This window comes from Pleurodeles waltl, chromosome 7 (genome assembly GCF_031143425.1).
Source record: "Pleurodeles waltl isolate 20211129_DDA chromosome 7, aPleWal1.hap1.20221129, whole genome shotgun sequence".
Taxonomy (NCBI): Eukaryota; Metazoa; Chordata; class Amphibia; order Caudata; family Salamandridae; genus Pleurodeles; species Pleurodeles waltl.
In genome coordinates this window covers 98129827-98146504 of record NC_090446.1, presented here as the reverse complement: position 1 = coordinate 98146504, position 16678 = coordinate 98129827, and the positions used below count along the sequence as shown (strand labels likewise).

Genomic DNA, 16678 nt, shown 5'->3' with positions numbered 1-16678 from the left:
GAAATTGAGATCTCTGTACTCACTGACCACAAAGATCAATGGAAGTCCTAAAAAGCCAGAAGACCTACCACAGGAAGGTGTTACACTGCAAAATGTAGTAGGTTTATTCCCTGTTGTAAAAGGCATGGGGGCAAGGACAGCTGGGCACAGGTTACTACTACTGTCTGGTTCCTCACACACCTACTAAATGAGGTACTTTCTTGCCTTTCAGTAAAAGTACTTCTCAGCCATAGTGCAAGTTCAGAGGGCGTTATAGGAAGACGTTTCTTCACAACACAAATAATCAAACACTTCCAGGAAGGGACAAAGATAATAGTACTACCAAGGTCAGCAATGCTACTTGGACTGAAATACTTACCGCTGAAAACTGCTTTTCTCATTGCCATAGCATGCTTATTAGGAGTGAACAAAATATAAGCTCTCACCACACAAGAACTTTATTTACAGACATTCACAAGGACAGAGAAGTGATGGGAGCAAACCCACAATTTCGTCCTTAAGTAAACTTGCACGTTGTTGGAAACTAAGCTATTCAACTACCAGCATTTCTCCAAAGACCTAAATCGCAAGCAGAAAGGGTCCTTCACACTATGTATGCCAGAAGGGCAGTGATTAACTACTTACAGGAAACCAGGCAGTACAGAATGGGATATCTTTGTTTCCTTTGCAGAAGTAAGTAAAGGATCACTGGTAACCAGTGGATCTATTGCAAGGTTGATAGTACAAATTATCCAGACATCCGAACCAAAGAGCGCACACAACAAGAAAGAAAGGAACAACCCTAGCCTTCATTACCAGTGTCTCATTTAATGACATTTGTAGTACAGCCGCATGGTCTTCCATGCACACTTTCACCATTCACTACTGCCTGGATTTTCAAGCTAACAGTGAAGCGCAACCTGGACAATAAGTATTTGAACACTTATTCCTTTTTTTTTTTTTATTAGTTTTTATACCAGGATGGAGAAACACCAAAACAAAACATGATACATTGTCACTTTCAGAAAACGAAACAAAACAAAATCAGCCAGATTTATCTAAGAAATAATGCCCCCAGATCAGAGAGAACTTTTTAACACTACCTACTCTGCTAGCATATCTCATCTCCTGAAGTCTGACTTGCGCCATCTTACAATGCCATTCTTAACTAGTAGGAGACAACTCAGAACGCCAATTTCGCAACAGAAGCGACCTAGCAACCGCAGTGGCTATAAATACGAGCTTCTCCCATCTAGAAGAGAGCCTTGCCTCGGGGTCATAGCCCAAGCTCATTAGCCGAATGCTGGGAGATATGGATACTGACGCCATAACATCACAAAAACTCTACCTACCAATATCCCTGTATACATCGGCATGTCGCAATCATATGGATCCAACCTGCCACTCCTACTTCCTTGCAGTGAAAACACATATCAGGATAACCAGTCCCCATACGAGATAGGCACTGCGTGGTTCGATACAATAACCACTTACTGAAGAATATCTTTCGGTGCCAGTTAGCCCCTCGAAACACGGAGAAATTCAGTCGATTAATGGTCTCCCAGTAATCCCTTGAAACCTCTAGGCCCTCCTGACGAGCCCATTTCGACTGAGCTTTTTTCCCAAGATCTACTTTGACCCTTTCTGCCAGAAGCCTTCTCCATGACCCTGCATTCCTTAGAACACTTATTCCTAAACATTCACTCATTTCTTAAAAGAAGAGAACATCTTTACAAAATCTGCGCACAACCTGCTAATCCAGAAAAGATTAATGCTGCAAAATAAAATGGATATTTACATTTAAGAGTAGTTTTACAGCTTCCAGAATTATCTGAATTCAGACACTCCCACCTGATCAAGAAATGAGGAGGTTTGGAATTGAATGAAGGGAGTAGACACTGATGACAGAGAAAACCAGCAACACTGGAGTCACCAAGAGGAAAAAGCATCAGAAGAAGGCAACCACATGTACGGGCTTCTGGATGTAATTCTGACATCAGTGAAGGATGAGCATAGCAACAAATAGCAGTCAACTACAATGGGACCCACGCCAAAAAAAATAAAAATAACTGGGCGTAACCACTAAAGGAAGAATAATGCAGATTTGAGAAACCTTCACATCTACTACAGGTAAATAACCATTTTGTTAACTTAATATATTTGTAAGAACCCGGACTTTGGTTACACCTCTGTAAGCTTATAGCTCTCGGTCATTGTGATACATACTAAGGTGGTGGGAGGGGGGAATGGAAGGCTTCCTCAAATAAAAATATTTACCATATTATAAGATGATTTCTATAAGGTGCTAAAAAGCTATGCCTTCTCATGGGGTGCCAGCACCTCAGTGAAACGTGAATTGTGTACTTGCAAGATTAATGAAACCACCATTTGACCTTATGCGCAGGACAAGCCTAAACCCTTACATTAAAAACTTTAATTGCTATCACATCTAATAGTAAAGTTAGTGAATAGTGGAAAACCATACTTAATTTTCCGAAAGGACACCCATGAGAATCAATCCATCATTCACACCGAAGTTAGCCTCATCTTTTCCTGCCAGTGGATCAATTTGACTATCTTCTTTATTTTAAAATCCTGCAAATGCAGCAGAAAAGTCACTCCATACATTGGATCTGAGGAACAGTAGTTTATAATTTTCAAAAGACACAAAACATTAGGAAAAGTAGTCAGTTTTTCGTGGCACATGCTCTGCAAGAACAAATATGAGAACTCATCAAAGGTACATTTGAAAAATGACTTGCACAAACAATTTAGTTATGGTAGTGCCTAAAAAACACAGTAATAGACACAAAACCAAAAGCTAACAGTACAAGAAAGAATTGGTCTCCATTAGCCTTCTGAGGAATTGTGTTATTATGAAACATTTGTAATGCAGCAACATGATAAACGAAGCATAAGTAAGTCGATTTTCAAGCAAAAAAACAAAACTATTAGGTCAAGCGAATTTGAAGCACTAATTTTCAACACCTTTCTCATCATGACCTTCTCCATAAGGGTAATATAGTTACAAAATATGCACAGATTGTGAATGTAGAAGATATTTTACTGTGGAAAATATATCAGTTATTTACTTGTAGGTATTGTTTGCAGCTTGAAGTTCTGCTGCTTTCACAGGGGACCCTCCCACCTGCCCAGGTAATGGAGGAAGTGAACAAATAAAATATATAAGATCGAAGTCTGGTATTAAGGCTTTGTGAGTCATAATGAGTCGCATATCTCCACAACTCCATGCACATCCAAACACATGATGGCAGGATTTGCCCAGCATCTCACGCTAGAAGAGGTTCAAGCTGCAAAGCTATACTTGTAGGTAAGTAATTAGTATCTTATTCTTCAGTTTACTTTTGCCTAATTATAACCTGAGGCTTGTACAAAAGTTGCAAAACTGTATTTGTTTGCATAGATTGATGCATCTTGGAGACATTCTTTGTAGAGTCTCTTGCCTTTTGAAGTGTGTTCATTCTCACTGGAGCTCAAAGAAGCCTTTGTTGTTTTTCAAACATATGTCCCCACTAAAGCTGCAACTTCAGCTGTTGTTCACTCCTGTTACAGATCGCGCTGAAGTAAGATTTTTAGCTAACATCTGGGTTGAAGTATTATGCTGAGTACTTTTCTTTGTAACTTATGCCCAGAAGTCTTCTTATGCTTAGGACGTAAGGAGCTTAGATGTAAAATAAACAAATTACTTAGTATGGTAACTCCTACGTTCTTTGCCTTTTAGCTACTGCTTTCGTACAGCCCATCCCCCGTTTTCTTGATTACATCTAAGCTAAATAAAGTTTCCATAGTTGAGGGTAGTGTTAAAATTCCTGTGTTGAAGTTGCTTCACTTGGATTGACAAATGTTCTTTAATTGATTTCAGTCTCATTGATGTCCCTGTGTGTAGGCTGATATCACTGGAAAAATGAATGAAAGGTACAACCTGATGCCAAATGTAGGCCCATCCTATGCAACAGTAGTTGCTGTGTAGCCACGTATGAATAGACCCCAAGTGGTGGTGCAGTGTTTTTAGGACAATGGACTGTCGGCAGCATCCCAGCATTCTGCGGTCAGTCAATGGGTTATCACTCAACTTGAATAATTTTATGTTTTTACTGTGTGATTAATGAATTTTTATAGATTGATTTCAACTGTTTAAAGACAATGAGTTAATGTTGTGAAGTCTGTCTGCAGCTCGTTAAAGCCAACGCTTGCTGGGCATGTTCCTGCTTTTCCAGGTGAAATTAATAAATACAAGTTTAGAATTACTCAGAGTGAGTGTTTTAATGAATATTTCAGGACACTCTGAATATCATTTACCAGAGCTTGGCCTTTCTGGTATTCCCTAAGCTGTGGCTAATGATTTGGGCTTCAGAATTTTTGATTCATGTGACCTAATCCTCTAATGTTGCTTTCTGCCTCCTGGGTCCCATGCTCCCCCCCCCCCCCCCCCCACGAAGAGTAGATGAAAGGGGGCATTTATATACAGGTCATTGATGTACCACTGAGTGAGGCACTGTTGCTGTACACTATCTGTTTGCAGTTCACTTCATTGATTTAAAAAAGCTCAGTTTGAACATGCTTTTTATTATTTTTGTTCATGTTTTTCCAGGAAGATGATAGGTTTGAGCAGGCAAGTGACGTACGGGCACAACTCAAGTTCTTTGAACACCTCGACCATATCGAAAAACAGAGGAAAGATGAACAGGAACGAGAAATCCTGATGCGTGCAGCAAAGGCAAGTGTTAGATATGTGGGTTTTGTGGAGAGTTTTCAGCCATCCTTTGAATTCCTGGAGGCATGTTCATTTAGTCCATCTTTAGTTAGTGCTTATGTTTTTACTCCTCCATCTTTACCCAGTATTAGAACAGCTCCAGAGCAGTGCACTTCATTCCTCAAAATGCGAATCCATGATTTAGTGCTGTAGCAAAACATTCCTAGCAACATATCTTTCAATTAGAAAAATTCATCGAGGGTTTATCTATTGAGACACCGGTGCTTTTGAAGAAGCCTGAGTTCATCTATCCTTTGGTGGTGTTTTTGGCTGGTCTTTCTCCTGATGTCAGCGTATAGCATCAAACAGGTTCAGGATGTCTCAGAGAAGCTACACTTAGGGCCATTCAACTGAAAATCTTTGGACAACCTGTAAAGACACCCAGTGACAATCGTTTTTTTCCGTCCGTGACCTGCCCCCTCTCCATCTCCCTCCCAAGCTACTGTGCTCAGCGAGAGGTAATGATGGTAGTATCCCTAAATGTTTCTTTGCTTGCCTTGCTATATGTACAAGGGTGGAAGATACCCTGCAGAGCTGAACTTTCAGTCCAGGATTCTCTCGCTGCAACAATCATAGCAGGGTACAGATATTCAGTGCCATGCATATGCACGGCGGTAGAAGCATGTTGCACCAGGGGTAGTTGGGCATCTAGCAGATTTGCACTGGAAAAGGAAAATGTTTAGTTTGTGTGCTACTATTCTTTGCCGTGGGGCAAGATAATTCTGCCGGAGGATTTAAAAGTAAGAAAGATTTGAAGATGTGTTGTGTGTAGAGAGCACTAGGATCCAGGTACATTTCCTCTCACAGTAATTAGACAACAGTTTGAAGTTTTTGGACATGTGAAGAGTAAATGATCAGTGCCGATTTGCTAGTGATGGGATTTAGGTTCTGCAGTCAGTTCAGTTAGTTATAAGCGTGCTTGAACATAGACATTCTCATTTTTCCTAGGTTATTGTGAGCATGAAGTATTTTTTAGGAAAATCAATGCAATAGCACACTTTGTGTGGGTTTGTTAGAAAAGTGTTTTGTTTGAACTATGACAAAAATATAATTTAGATGTCCCACTCTCTTGCTATAAAGCTCACCTGTGCTCAGTGAGATACACTGTAATAAAGTTAATCTAATAGTCATTCAGATTATGAAGCTGCTATTGCTGTTTAAAGTTTATGTATATTGAATGTTTCATGGCAGGGGACTGTAAGCAGCATCTTTGTTTTTTTTTTAACTATACTAATAATAATAAGTAAAGAAGTAATCCTCTCTTACATGAATGCATAGTAGATTTCCCCTTCTCTTCTGGTTTTCTAACCTCTCCTCTTTGTTCTCATTGAGGATCTAGCTGTGTATCATTGTGTACAATGATCATTTTTAACTGTTATGTATGAGCAATGTTTGTAGTTAGTCTTCTCTTAATTAAATATACTGAAGATGTAGTGCACTTGTGCATTTCTTAACCTCCTTTTTTTTTTTTTTTTTTTTTTTTTAATGTCTCTGCAAGTCATAAATGATTCTTTTATGTTTACAGTCTCGATCACGACAAGAGGATCCTGAGCAGCTTCGACTGAAACAGAAAGCCAAGGAGGTATGGGTTTTTGTCTTCATTTCTCCTTTAGTTGGGATTATTCCTTAGCAATCTATTTGGTATTGATTGTTGCTTCTACACCTTGGTCGCACAGATGCAGCAACAGGAATTAGCACAGATGAGACAGCGAGATGCCAATTTAACAGCGTTAGCAGCCATTGGTCCCAGAAAGAAACGGAAAGTGGACTCTCCGGGGCCTGGAACTGGAACAGAGGTATGGTTATCTTTTCAGTCCATGTTTTTCATGCTGCAGTGACATTTTCTTTGCCGTCCACATTCCTGTGCCCTGGAGTGATTGCCTTTTATATCTGGCTTAGTTGGAAATATTTCTATTTAGTTTACGTATAAAGAGCTTTTGCTTCCTTTGTAAAAGGATGGCTTGATCAGTTCACTTGTATTGAGGGCAAGGTGTTTATTATTGAGGGGAAAGGTTCCTGGGCCGTGTTTGAAGCCATTGGTACTGACACTGGGTTGAGGTGTTGGAGGAGAGGGTTCATTTGTTTGGAATTGCAGTTCTGTAGGAAAAATGGAAATATGTTTTTTGCATAGGGAGGAAATCACTCTTTGCTAGCTGGCTGATTATAGGAGAGAGGGAAAAGTTGGATCAGGTTATTGATTTGAGGTGAGTGGGGAGAATGGCCCCATGTTTTGCTGGCCAGACAGTCATTCTACTGGTGTTTTTCAGTTTTTAAGAATCATAATCGCACGAATGTCATTGATGATTTGACAGTATCTTCTGATGGTCTCCGACCAAGGCAGTTAGAAAGTGGTGTGCCTGCCCATGGTCACAGTTCAACACATCTGTCAAGTAGCTGTTGTTCCATGCAGGATGTGAATTGCAACCTTAACCACTTCAAGAGACAATGCTTTTGTTAAAGACCTTACACTCATTCTGGAAGAAGTTTGGAAAATGTGTAAACCTGCCTCAACTTATCTTCGGATAACTGATCTGAAAGGATCTACTTGTGCATTTTAGTTACAGGGTTCTAGCCTAGGCGATAGTGGAATTATACCAGCTCGGCCCCTGAGGTTGATTTATTGAGGTGGTACATTGCACATAAAGCACAATTAAATTGATGAAATAAAAGATTAAATGAAACTGACCTAAGGCAAATGATTTGAAATTGTATCACATATACTTGTAAAGCTGCACACGTACCTGCCACTATTGGATGGCTTTCTATTGCTGTTGTACACCTAGTGTCGCAGGATAACCATGGAGCATAACATTAGTAGCAGGAGTGTGGAATTTTATAAAATATCTACTTGTCTATAGGACAGGGTGCTTCATAAATCTACATGTCCTGTAAAAAAAAAAAAAAAAAAAAAATCAACTTGTTCCTTTGGTGCCAGGTGCAGTGACAGATTATGGCACAATCTAATTTGTGCTCTGATAATGGTCTCTATGATTATGTAGGATTGAATAATAGAAATGTGGCCACATTTCAGCAAATCTATACACAGGTGCTGGAGGTGGTTGGAGGGGGGCAAGCAATAGTTTCAGGGGTAGAATGCCCTTTTGCGTCTGTGCAAAATTACTAACTTGACATGTTTTCGGGGTTTTCACCAGCATTTATCTATTTTATTCCACATACAGCAAAAAGTTGGAAATACACTCCTGACAAGGCAGAAAGTAAAACCTCTTCCAAGGATGAGAAAAAGTGGTTGGAGGGAAAATGAATTTGTAAACACTCAAAGGATTTTAGCATGTGCAAATCTACACATTTATATTTGCTTGTGCTAAAATGGAGTTCACAGATTTTTTTCTAGGATTACGATTTCCTGGCCTACTTATATAAATTCTTGTGAATTTGTGAGAGCTGTAAATCTGCACTGATGCAAGGATAAATACCATGGGTGAACGTTTGTGATTTTATTTTAGAATAGGGATCTTCTGTTTTTATTTAAATTCTGTTTGTCTTTGTTTATCAGCTGGCTTCACTGTGAGTGACAACATTCTGCTCTTTCACAAGGAGCATATAGGCACATAAAGTAGTTTTGTTCAATGCCCTGAAGTAGTGTGGGATGGTGTGAATTTTTTTTAATTTTTTTTTTAGACCAAACATATTTTTGCTCTTTGCCAATGTTTGTTATGATTGTGAGGGCCCAGGAGCTCCCACAACAATAGTTTTGCAAAAACCATATCAGAAGATGACATGCAGTGACAAAACGAAAAGGCTGGGCAACAATGTCAGACCTATTGGCTTTGCTAAATGCTTGTTTATTTTCATGTTTTCTATATTCTTGTTGGGACAGGTTGCATTGATTTTTCCATTATAAATATTTTTTGGGAAATAATAGTATGTATCAGCACATTTTACTGAATGATGCTTCAAATAAATGGTATCTAAATTTCACAGCAAAACGTTTTTTCCTAGTTTCATTTTTAGTGAACATTTTATTTTGAAAGCAAAGATCACCAACTCTGCTTTCAAGCTTCTGCAGATACTTACATCAAATCCAAGAGCATGTTCTGGGACCATTATACATAGCCTCTTATTGTTACTGTATTCACTGTCTCATTTTCATTGAATACCCACCCTAATTATAAAGACTTAGCATTAATGAACCATAAATACAATTTCCAACATCATTAACATTTGGGAACGTATCCATGATCCATTATGGTGTACTGCATACTGGCAGCCAATGGGTTTGTGCTGTAGGTAGTTGGGCCTGCTTGTACCAAGGACAAAGTAAACATGAAAACTTCTTGCTCTTTGACTCCAAACAATATGTCCTGGGCGTCGGTCTAGAGGAATTCCACACCCTTGAGTAGAAAGAATTGTTACACACAATGTATTAGGAATGTGAGATCGTGGCAAAATGTACCCCAAGCAGACACACATCTGGTCATAAATACAGATTCTAATGGACGTCTAACCTTTCAGTATTGTGAATTTAGAAGTTCCGAAAGGACAGCATGTTAACTGTCCTGTCTCCCAAAAGGTAACAAGCATTGGCAAAGCCAATAGGTTTCGCCTATGCAAGAGGTATTGGCTCTGTCAATGTGTTTTAGCCATGTTGTACACCAGCATGGCTGCTGTTCAGCATAGCTAAATGGTAGTGGCACCGAGGAGAGTGTTGTGGAGTGGCATAGATTAGAGTGTTGCATAGAGTGCAGTGGCACCTAGTGGAGTCTAGTGCCGTAAAGTGCATTGGCATAGAATGCAGTAGTGTAGATTAGAGTGGCATAGAGTTCAGTGTTGTAGAGTAGTGTTGTAGAGTGCATTGGCATTGAGAATAGTGGTGCAGCTGCATGGAGTTCAGTGGCATAGAGTGGAGTGCTGTGGTGTAGAGTGTAATTGAGTAGGGTAAAATGGCATAGAGTGGGAATTGCATAAAGTGGTGTAGAGTGTAATCCTGTAAATGAAAGTGACGTAGCATGCAGTGGTGTAGAGTAGCTTAGAGTGCCATACAATGGATTGGCATAGAGTGCAGGGGTGTAGAGTTGAATGGTACCTGAGTAGAGTGTATCGACATACGGCACAGTGTTGCCGAGTGGAGTGACTTACAGTGGAGTTGCCTGGAGCAGAGTGGTGTAGAGTGTAGGTGCGAAGGATGCGGTGGTGGAGAGTGTAGTGGTGTAGAGTACACTGGCCTAGAGTAGAGTGATGCAGAATAAAGTAGAGGCGTAGAGTGAAGTGCAGTGGCATAGAGTGGTGCAGAGTAGAAGGCAGTGGCGTGGAGTATTCATGATGTGGTAGCACACTGCCATTATAGACACACATTTTTAATTGAAATGGCCATTACATTTTGTAGGAAGCTGGCCCTTTATGTGGTATGTGAATACTGTGAAAACAGTCCAGGGGATCTCCGGTGAGTGAAAAGGGCTTGCTATAGAATCCCATAGTTCTCTAGTTCGGGATAGTGTGGTCGAGCAGCCTTGGACTTAACACAGAGGAGTGCAAGACCTCTACAAATATACTGTATAGTCAATAAATGAGACACGACTCGAGAAGGAGATCCACATCAGTTTATAAAAATAGCAAGTATCTTTAAATATGTTTAGGAATCAGAGAAAATTGGTTCTTGTAAGTACATTTTTAAATAGGAATTCTTTTCACTTTAAAAAAGTGGACACAGTGCAGTTTGAGTTCTGCAGTGCTATGCTATGGAAGGAAACTGGTAGAGTGCATCGACTTACAAAACCAATCTCCTAGGGTTAAGTAGAGTAGTGGTCATGGTCAAGGCAGCACCCCCAGTTGGGTGACCAATGCGTTCCTATGGAGATTGGTCACTGTAAAAAGAGGCTACAGGCCAGGACTGGGTGTCCTTTTTCGGTGAGCCACTGAGTGGGCTCAGGTCTTGCAATGCTCAGGGACATAGAGACACCAGTGGTCCTCCTCTCAGAACGGGGCATCCGGGTGCAGAGAGTTCTTTGACTTTTGGATGTCTGTCGCCCGTGGCGGTTGCGGTGGAGGGGGGCCCCACAGAAAAGTACTGCAGCCCTAAGGGACCCTTCTTAGCACCTCAGGCCCTAGGTACCAGGAGTACCATTTACTAGGGACTTACAGAGGATGCTAAAGGATTTGCTAATTTGTCAGTTTAGGGAAAGAACACTAGCACCGGGGACCTGGTTTGCAGGGACCCAGTGCACATCAAAGTTGCACCAAATGCCAGGCACAAAGTGGGGGTACTGCATCAAAAACCCAGTTCCCTACACATTTGCACAGACATGTAGTTTTACTAATAAAACTATATAGTACACAAACAACGTGTGGAAATTGCATCACCTCATTTATTGATTTGATCATATTCGACTATTTGTTTCCAACACACTTAAAAAAAAATTAACAAAACATGTGCTTCATTTGTGCTTTTTTAATGCTGAAATACTTGTTCTGCTCATTTAAATGTTGCTGCGAGCTACAAAACAACCCTTTCCTTGCCCCAATAATCTGCATAATTGTCACATGAATCCTCTACTTTGAAGTCAGAAAAAGAAAAGTAAAGACCAAGCCCCCCGTGGAAGACCGAGCCTGACTTTGGACCTGTGTCTTTGAATGCACAGCAAGTGTAACAAGATAAGAACAAGATTTTTGGACTTGTTTACAAAAAGGAGGGCTTGTGGAAGAGTACAAGGAGAGGTGGTGTGAAAAGGATTTGCTTCTTGGGAGGGACGAACTTGTGCTGGACATCCTTAAAACAAATAAAACCAGCAAAGAGAAACCAAGCAATTGTGAGTTACAAACCACAAAGCCAATGGTAAGCAATGGGCAGAATGCACTCCCAGGCAAGCTTTGTGAATGGCCCCAAGATGTCTTTAGCAGGTCACAGCTGCTCTGTCTGGCAAGCTTCGATCTAAAAAGGTAAAGTGACAGCATGAGCCCTCTGGATAAGAGAAGAAAACTCTGCGGTTTGGCATTCTGAATGTATGCTGAAATATTCGGCTGATGTTGAGATTTTACAAAGATCTGTGCCGCCTTTCATCTGTTTTTCTGCTGGTGGCCTCTAGCAGCCCCCAACAGTTTTTAACTGGATATGTCTTGTTAGGCTTGCAGTGAATTGCTCTGAAACACCAGCATGATTCTATTATGCAAATGCCATCTGCAAAACATCTTTTCTACGGCTATATGCCTTGGGACCACTTCCTATCCATGAGGACCATTCCCTAAACAGAGGCGTTAATTTGCAGCATAAAGTTCCAGGGGCTCAGTGACCAAAGCTTAGTTGCCTACTTGTATACCTCTACATTTTCACCACTGTCCTGGTGAGAGCAATCATTTTTTCTAACCTGGCTTATCAGATTAAATGGTACATACTGCTGGCATAAAATCTCACTCAGAGACTCCAGATAAATCAACAATTTTGCCTGTGTTTTTTAATTTTCAGTACCCTGGGTCGTGGGGCCCTGCAGTGGTAATCGGTGTGTATGAAAATGATTTCAGGATTTTGTGTCTCAACTGTAGAGCTTATTTGTACACAGGACATTGGGGAGGTGGCCTTTTGGCTTACTATGCAGAATCTGTTAAAGAATATTCTGCAACTTTCTTGAGTACTCCCCAAGGGAAGGGGTCGGGCGTCATCTGTTCCTGCTGGCTTAACAACTGTGGTGGTTTCGACCCAGATACCATACCGCCTGATGCTACACATTCGTAGGCTTTTACCCTGCCATCAGTGGCAAAGCCCAAACCGGCTATGGTGCCTTTGCTCTGGCACAGATTAATTTATTTATTCATTTGTTTATTTGGGAGTCGAGCCTGCAAGAGCCTGTGCCTTCATTGGGAGACCCTATTGTATTCAAAAAGATCGTTTGTGCCACTCCATTACTTACCATTTGTTGGCTTCACGTCACTCTTCTTTACAGCTTTGTTAATTGGCCAGTTCAGTATGAATGTAATATCCGTTCATTGCTGTGGAGCAGGGACCAAGCACAGATTGATTCAAGCGTAATCTGTGCCCTTCAACTGCTCCCCATGTAATTGAAGTACTGTACCCCCACAACCACTCTCCATCCATAGCGCTTCCCCATTTTTCCTTTTTCTTTTTAGTGCGCTTTGTTTTCTTACATTGTGCTGTCATTACTTTCATTGCACAACACTTTTATTTCTTCCAGCATTTCCTGGTATATGATCCATTATGTACACAAATTATTATCTTGATATACATGTATATGGCCAGGCATGTTGAACACAGGCTGCTATAATTGTTTTAGAAATATTTTACCCTGGCACAGCTTTGGAAAGGTTAAGTTTAAGCCCATGGTTTGGAAGTAAATCGCACACAGTCTGCATTAAAACTAATGTTGTTCCTACAAATCAAAATAAATGCAGTCTGTACAGTTTAAATGTAACTGTTGCTGGATGATGCTACATGATTGTAAACCTGAGTGCTCTTGATTTACTTGTAAAACACACGCTTGCATAAAGCTTTGACATCACTTAATTTTCTTAGTAAACATGTACCAAAATCAGTTATTTCCATTGCAGTGATAAAAGCATGATTTAAGCATGTGATTTCAAGGTCCATCGCACCCACTCACAATTAAAACTATTACACTTATTAAAAAAAAAAAAGTCAAAGAAATGCAGCAACATTACAGACAGTGCAACAAATGCACGTCTTGGAATGGTGCTTATATTATGACATTGTAAACACTTTAGTTACGTGCATGCTTGCAATAAAGTGAATTGCTACCACTAATCTACTGGGTGTAGGAAAGTGCCCCTCTTTGACATTGTCACCCCCACTTTTTGCCTGGTATTCAATATAATTTGGACTGAAAGTGCACTGGGTTCCTGCTAACCAGGTCCTCAGTGCCAGATCCCTTTCCCTAAAACTGTGCAATTGTTCCTCAGTTGCCAGTGCATTTGGCCCCCCTGTACGGCCCTAGTAAATGGTACTCCTGGTACCTAGGGCATGGGTTCCAAACAGGGTTCCCAAGGGCTGCAGCATGTATTGTGCCACCCTCCGGGACATCTCCCCTTGCACATGCAGATTGCCATTACAGGCTGTGTCTTGGTGCAGCTAAAAGTGAAAGCACGACAAGGCACACAGACTGTGTACTCAGTCCTCTAACACTATATGCAGTATATGTAAGTCACCCTTACAGGCAGGGTGCATTATATTACATGTGAGGGCATATCTGCAAGAGCACATATGCCCCTGCTATGTCTTTGTCGATTCGTAGACACAATGAGTGAATAGGGAAGCCATTTTAAATGTGCTGGGCAGCGGTCACCACGGGCTTCCCAGTTACATGATGGCTTCACTGAAAATAGGCATGTTTGGTGTCAAACATGTTGTATTAAAAAACCCTCATGGATGCCAATTATGGATTTATCAATACATGCACCCAAAGGGCACCTTACAGTTGCCCCCTGAAAACCTACCAACTACCCGTGTGGGGACTGACTAGTTTTGCAGCATGAATCTTTTCTGGGCTCACATTCTGCCATTATTCCGCCATCTAGTATTTAGGGTTAGATTTTCTCTTTTTTTTTTTTTTACGCTTCTTTATCTTCATTATCTTCATTTGTTTGTTGGTGGGAGTTGACAGAACCTCAAGTTGTTGTGTCCTTGTGACGTTGCCCACTTCCTTTGGAAGTCTCCACCCCACTCTTCATTTTCAGGTTCTTTTTTTTCCACCGTTGGGTCTGCATGTTTTCGAGGAGACATCAACTTAACGAGGGTCCTCGAAGAATTTCAAAAAACTATGAAGGAAGTCAACAGGGGGGAAAAAATTCCTGCAAAAAACTCAATCCTCAGAGCGGAGTAAGTGAGCTGCAGCAGCTTGTATTTTTATTTCACCGACTGATCGTTGAGAATGCCTAGCCGGAGGGCTCCCCACTTGGCATGATGGAAAAGTCACCTTTTCAATTCTGTAAGAATTGCCACAATAAATGTGCACAGAAAGACTAACATCCTGTCTGCAGGCAAAACTGATTAAAAAGAATTCCATGGAACCCTCAAGGGGGTTTCCGGAGGAGAGAAGGGCTTGAAAAAATGAGTCGACGAAAGAGAAGGTGTAAGACGCTGCATCTCCATTCAAGGCCTTCGACACACACACAAGCCAACAAAGCTCGAAGGCAGAGCAAATGGCAAAAGAGGCTCTGACTTCAACGTCAGAAAGGAAACCGAATAAGATAAGCCCTGAAGACCGGGCAGTCGAAATGGAGAACAAAAAGAAAAGGCTTGAGGCCGAGATGGCCACATTAATCCAAAAAGAGAAGAGACTTCGACAAAAGTCTAAAAGCCTTCAGGATACCTAAACAATCCTCAATGTTGAACAATATCCCTGAGCCAGAGGAAGAAGTAATCCGCCCCCTGTGAGTCTCAAGAAGAGGAAGAGGAGATGTATTATGAGGAGGAGGAAGAGCAATGTTATTTTTAACTTTCAGAGGAAGGAGAGCACGGAGAGACTCTTTAGAAAGATCTGCAAGAGAACTCTCCTGAGGATGATGTTGAGTCCTATACTTCGAAACAATCTCCCACAGATAATGAAGGAATGTGCAGTCTGGTTATAAAGAATGAGGCAAAGCATTTCAGTGTGCAGTTGGAAGAGCACATACCACAATCATGTTTCCTCTTAAAGACACTGTTGCCAACTCACACAAAGTCAATATTTGTCCTGCCCTGGTCCAAGTGTTCTGGACCAGGGAAGGGAGGCATTTAAAGAACCGGCAACCTGTAGGGTAATAACTCCCAGAGCAGAGAAGAAATGCAAGTTCTCCTCAGAAGAGCCACCGTATATAAAGGGAACAGTCCCAGCAGACTCTAACAGCAACAACTAGAAAGCGAGCAAGTTGTCCCTTAACATCAGGACCACAACCGTAGAGGGAGAGTAAGAAAATGGAGCTCATGAGCAGAAGGTTTGAGCGCAGGGCAGCACACCAGTGGCAGATTACAAACTCAAATCCTCTTCTAAACAGGCATACATCTCAGCATTGGGAAGAAATAGGGGAGTTAATGAAACACCTTCCCGAAAAACATAAAAAGAGCTGCACAATTGGTGGACAGTGGTAAGAACATTGCGATTACTTCCGTAACATCAGCCTTAGACGCAGCAGACACCTCAAGCTGTCAGTAAATGATGGGGGTCACATTAGGACAACCCTCTAGGTTAAGAATCTCTGGGTTCAAACTAGAGGTTTAGCCAAACATAATAAGTACCCCTTTAATGGGCAGCAATTACGTGGGAACAAAGTGGATGATTGTTTGAACCAATTGAAGAAAGACAACAAAACTGCAAAATCAATGGGAGCATTGCAGTTTCGAGGGGGATTTCTAAGGGGAACTTTCCCATAAAGAAGGCCATCCTCCAGAGGTTCCTTTCACGTGTGGAGTACACACCAGGGGTTCCAGGTGAGCACACAACCAGCAGCTTCAGAGCAAAACTGGCAGTACAACTACCAAGATAGGAATACCTTTCGAGGTAGAGCAAAGAGCCAGAGGTAAATTTTCAAGAGGAAGTTCAACGCCAGCAAATAAGTGAATGCACTGCAGCATAAAACAAGAATGCAACAAATCAAAGCATCAATACAAAATTACATCACAACTCACCATTAAGTGGAAGAATACCATTTTTCCTTCAGAAGTGGAGGAAAATAACTTCAGACAAAAAGGGTACTAAACGTAATAAAACATGGATATTTGTTAGAATTAATAAAATTCCCACCTGCAATGGGGCCAAATAAAATAATTAATTTGAGGAAGAAGCAAATCACCTTATAAAAGAAGCCTTAGAATGGCTAGACAAACAAGCTATAGAGAGAGTATCAAGGGAGTTTATAAACAAAGGAAAGTCCCTTCAGCCAATTCTAGACCCGGGATACATCCGCAATTTCATAAAGACTCAAATTCAAAATGACAACTTTATAGGAAGTAATACCTCACCTTTG

General features: G+C 41.0%; 1 protein-coding gene across 2 annotated transcripts in view; it reads left to right on the top strand.

The window, feature by feature from the left end:
• Positions 1 to 16678, top strand: part of TAF4 (TATA-box binding protein associated factor 4) — a 262275-nt gene that overhangs the window by 220930 nt on the left and 24667 nt on the right. For both annotated transcript variants that reach the window (XM_069243139.1, XM_069243138.1), the window contains exons 13-15: positions 4592 to 4717; positions 6279 to 6335; positions 6430 to 6549. In XM_069243139.1, coding sequence (XP_069099240.1) covers positions 4592 to 4717; positions 6279 to 6335; positions 6430 to 6549 — 303 coding nt within the window. The remainder of the gene's footprint in view (positions 1 to 4591; positions 4718 to 6278; positions 6336 to 6429; positions 6550 to 16678) is intronic.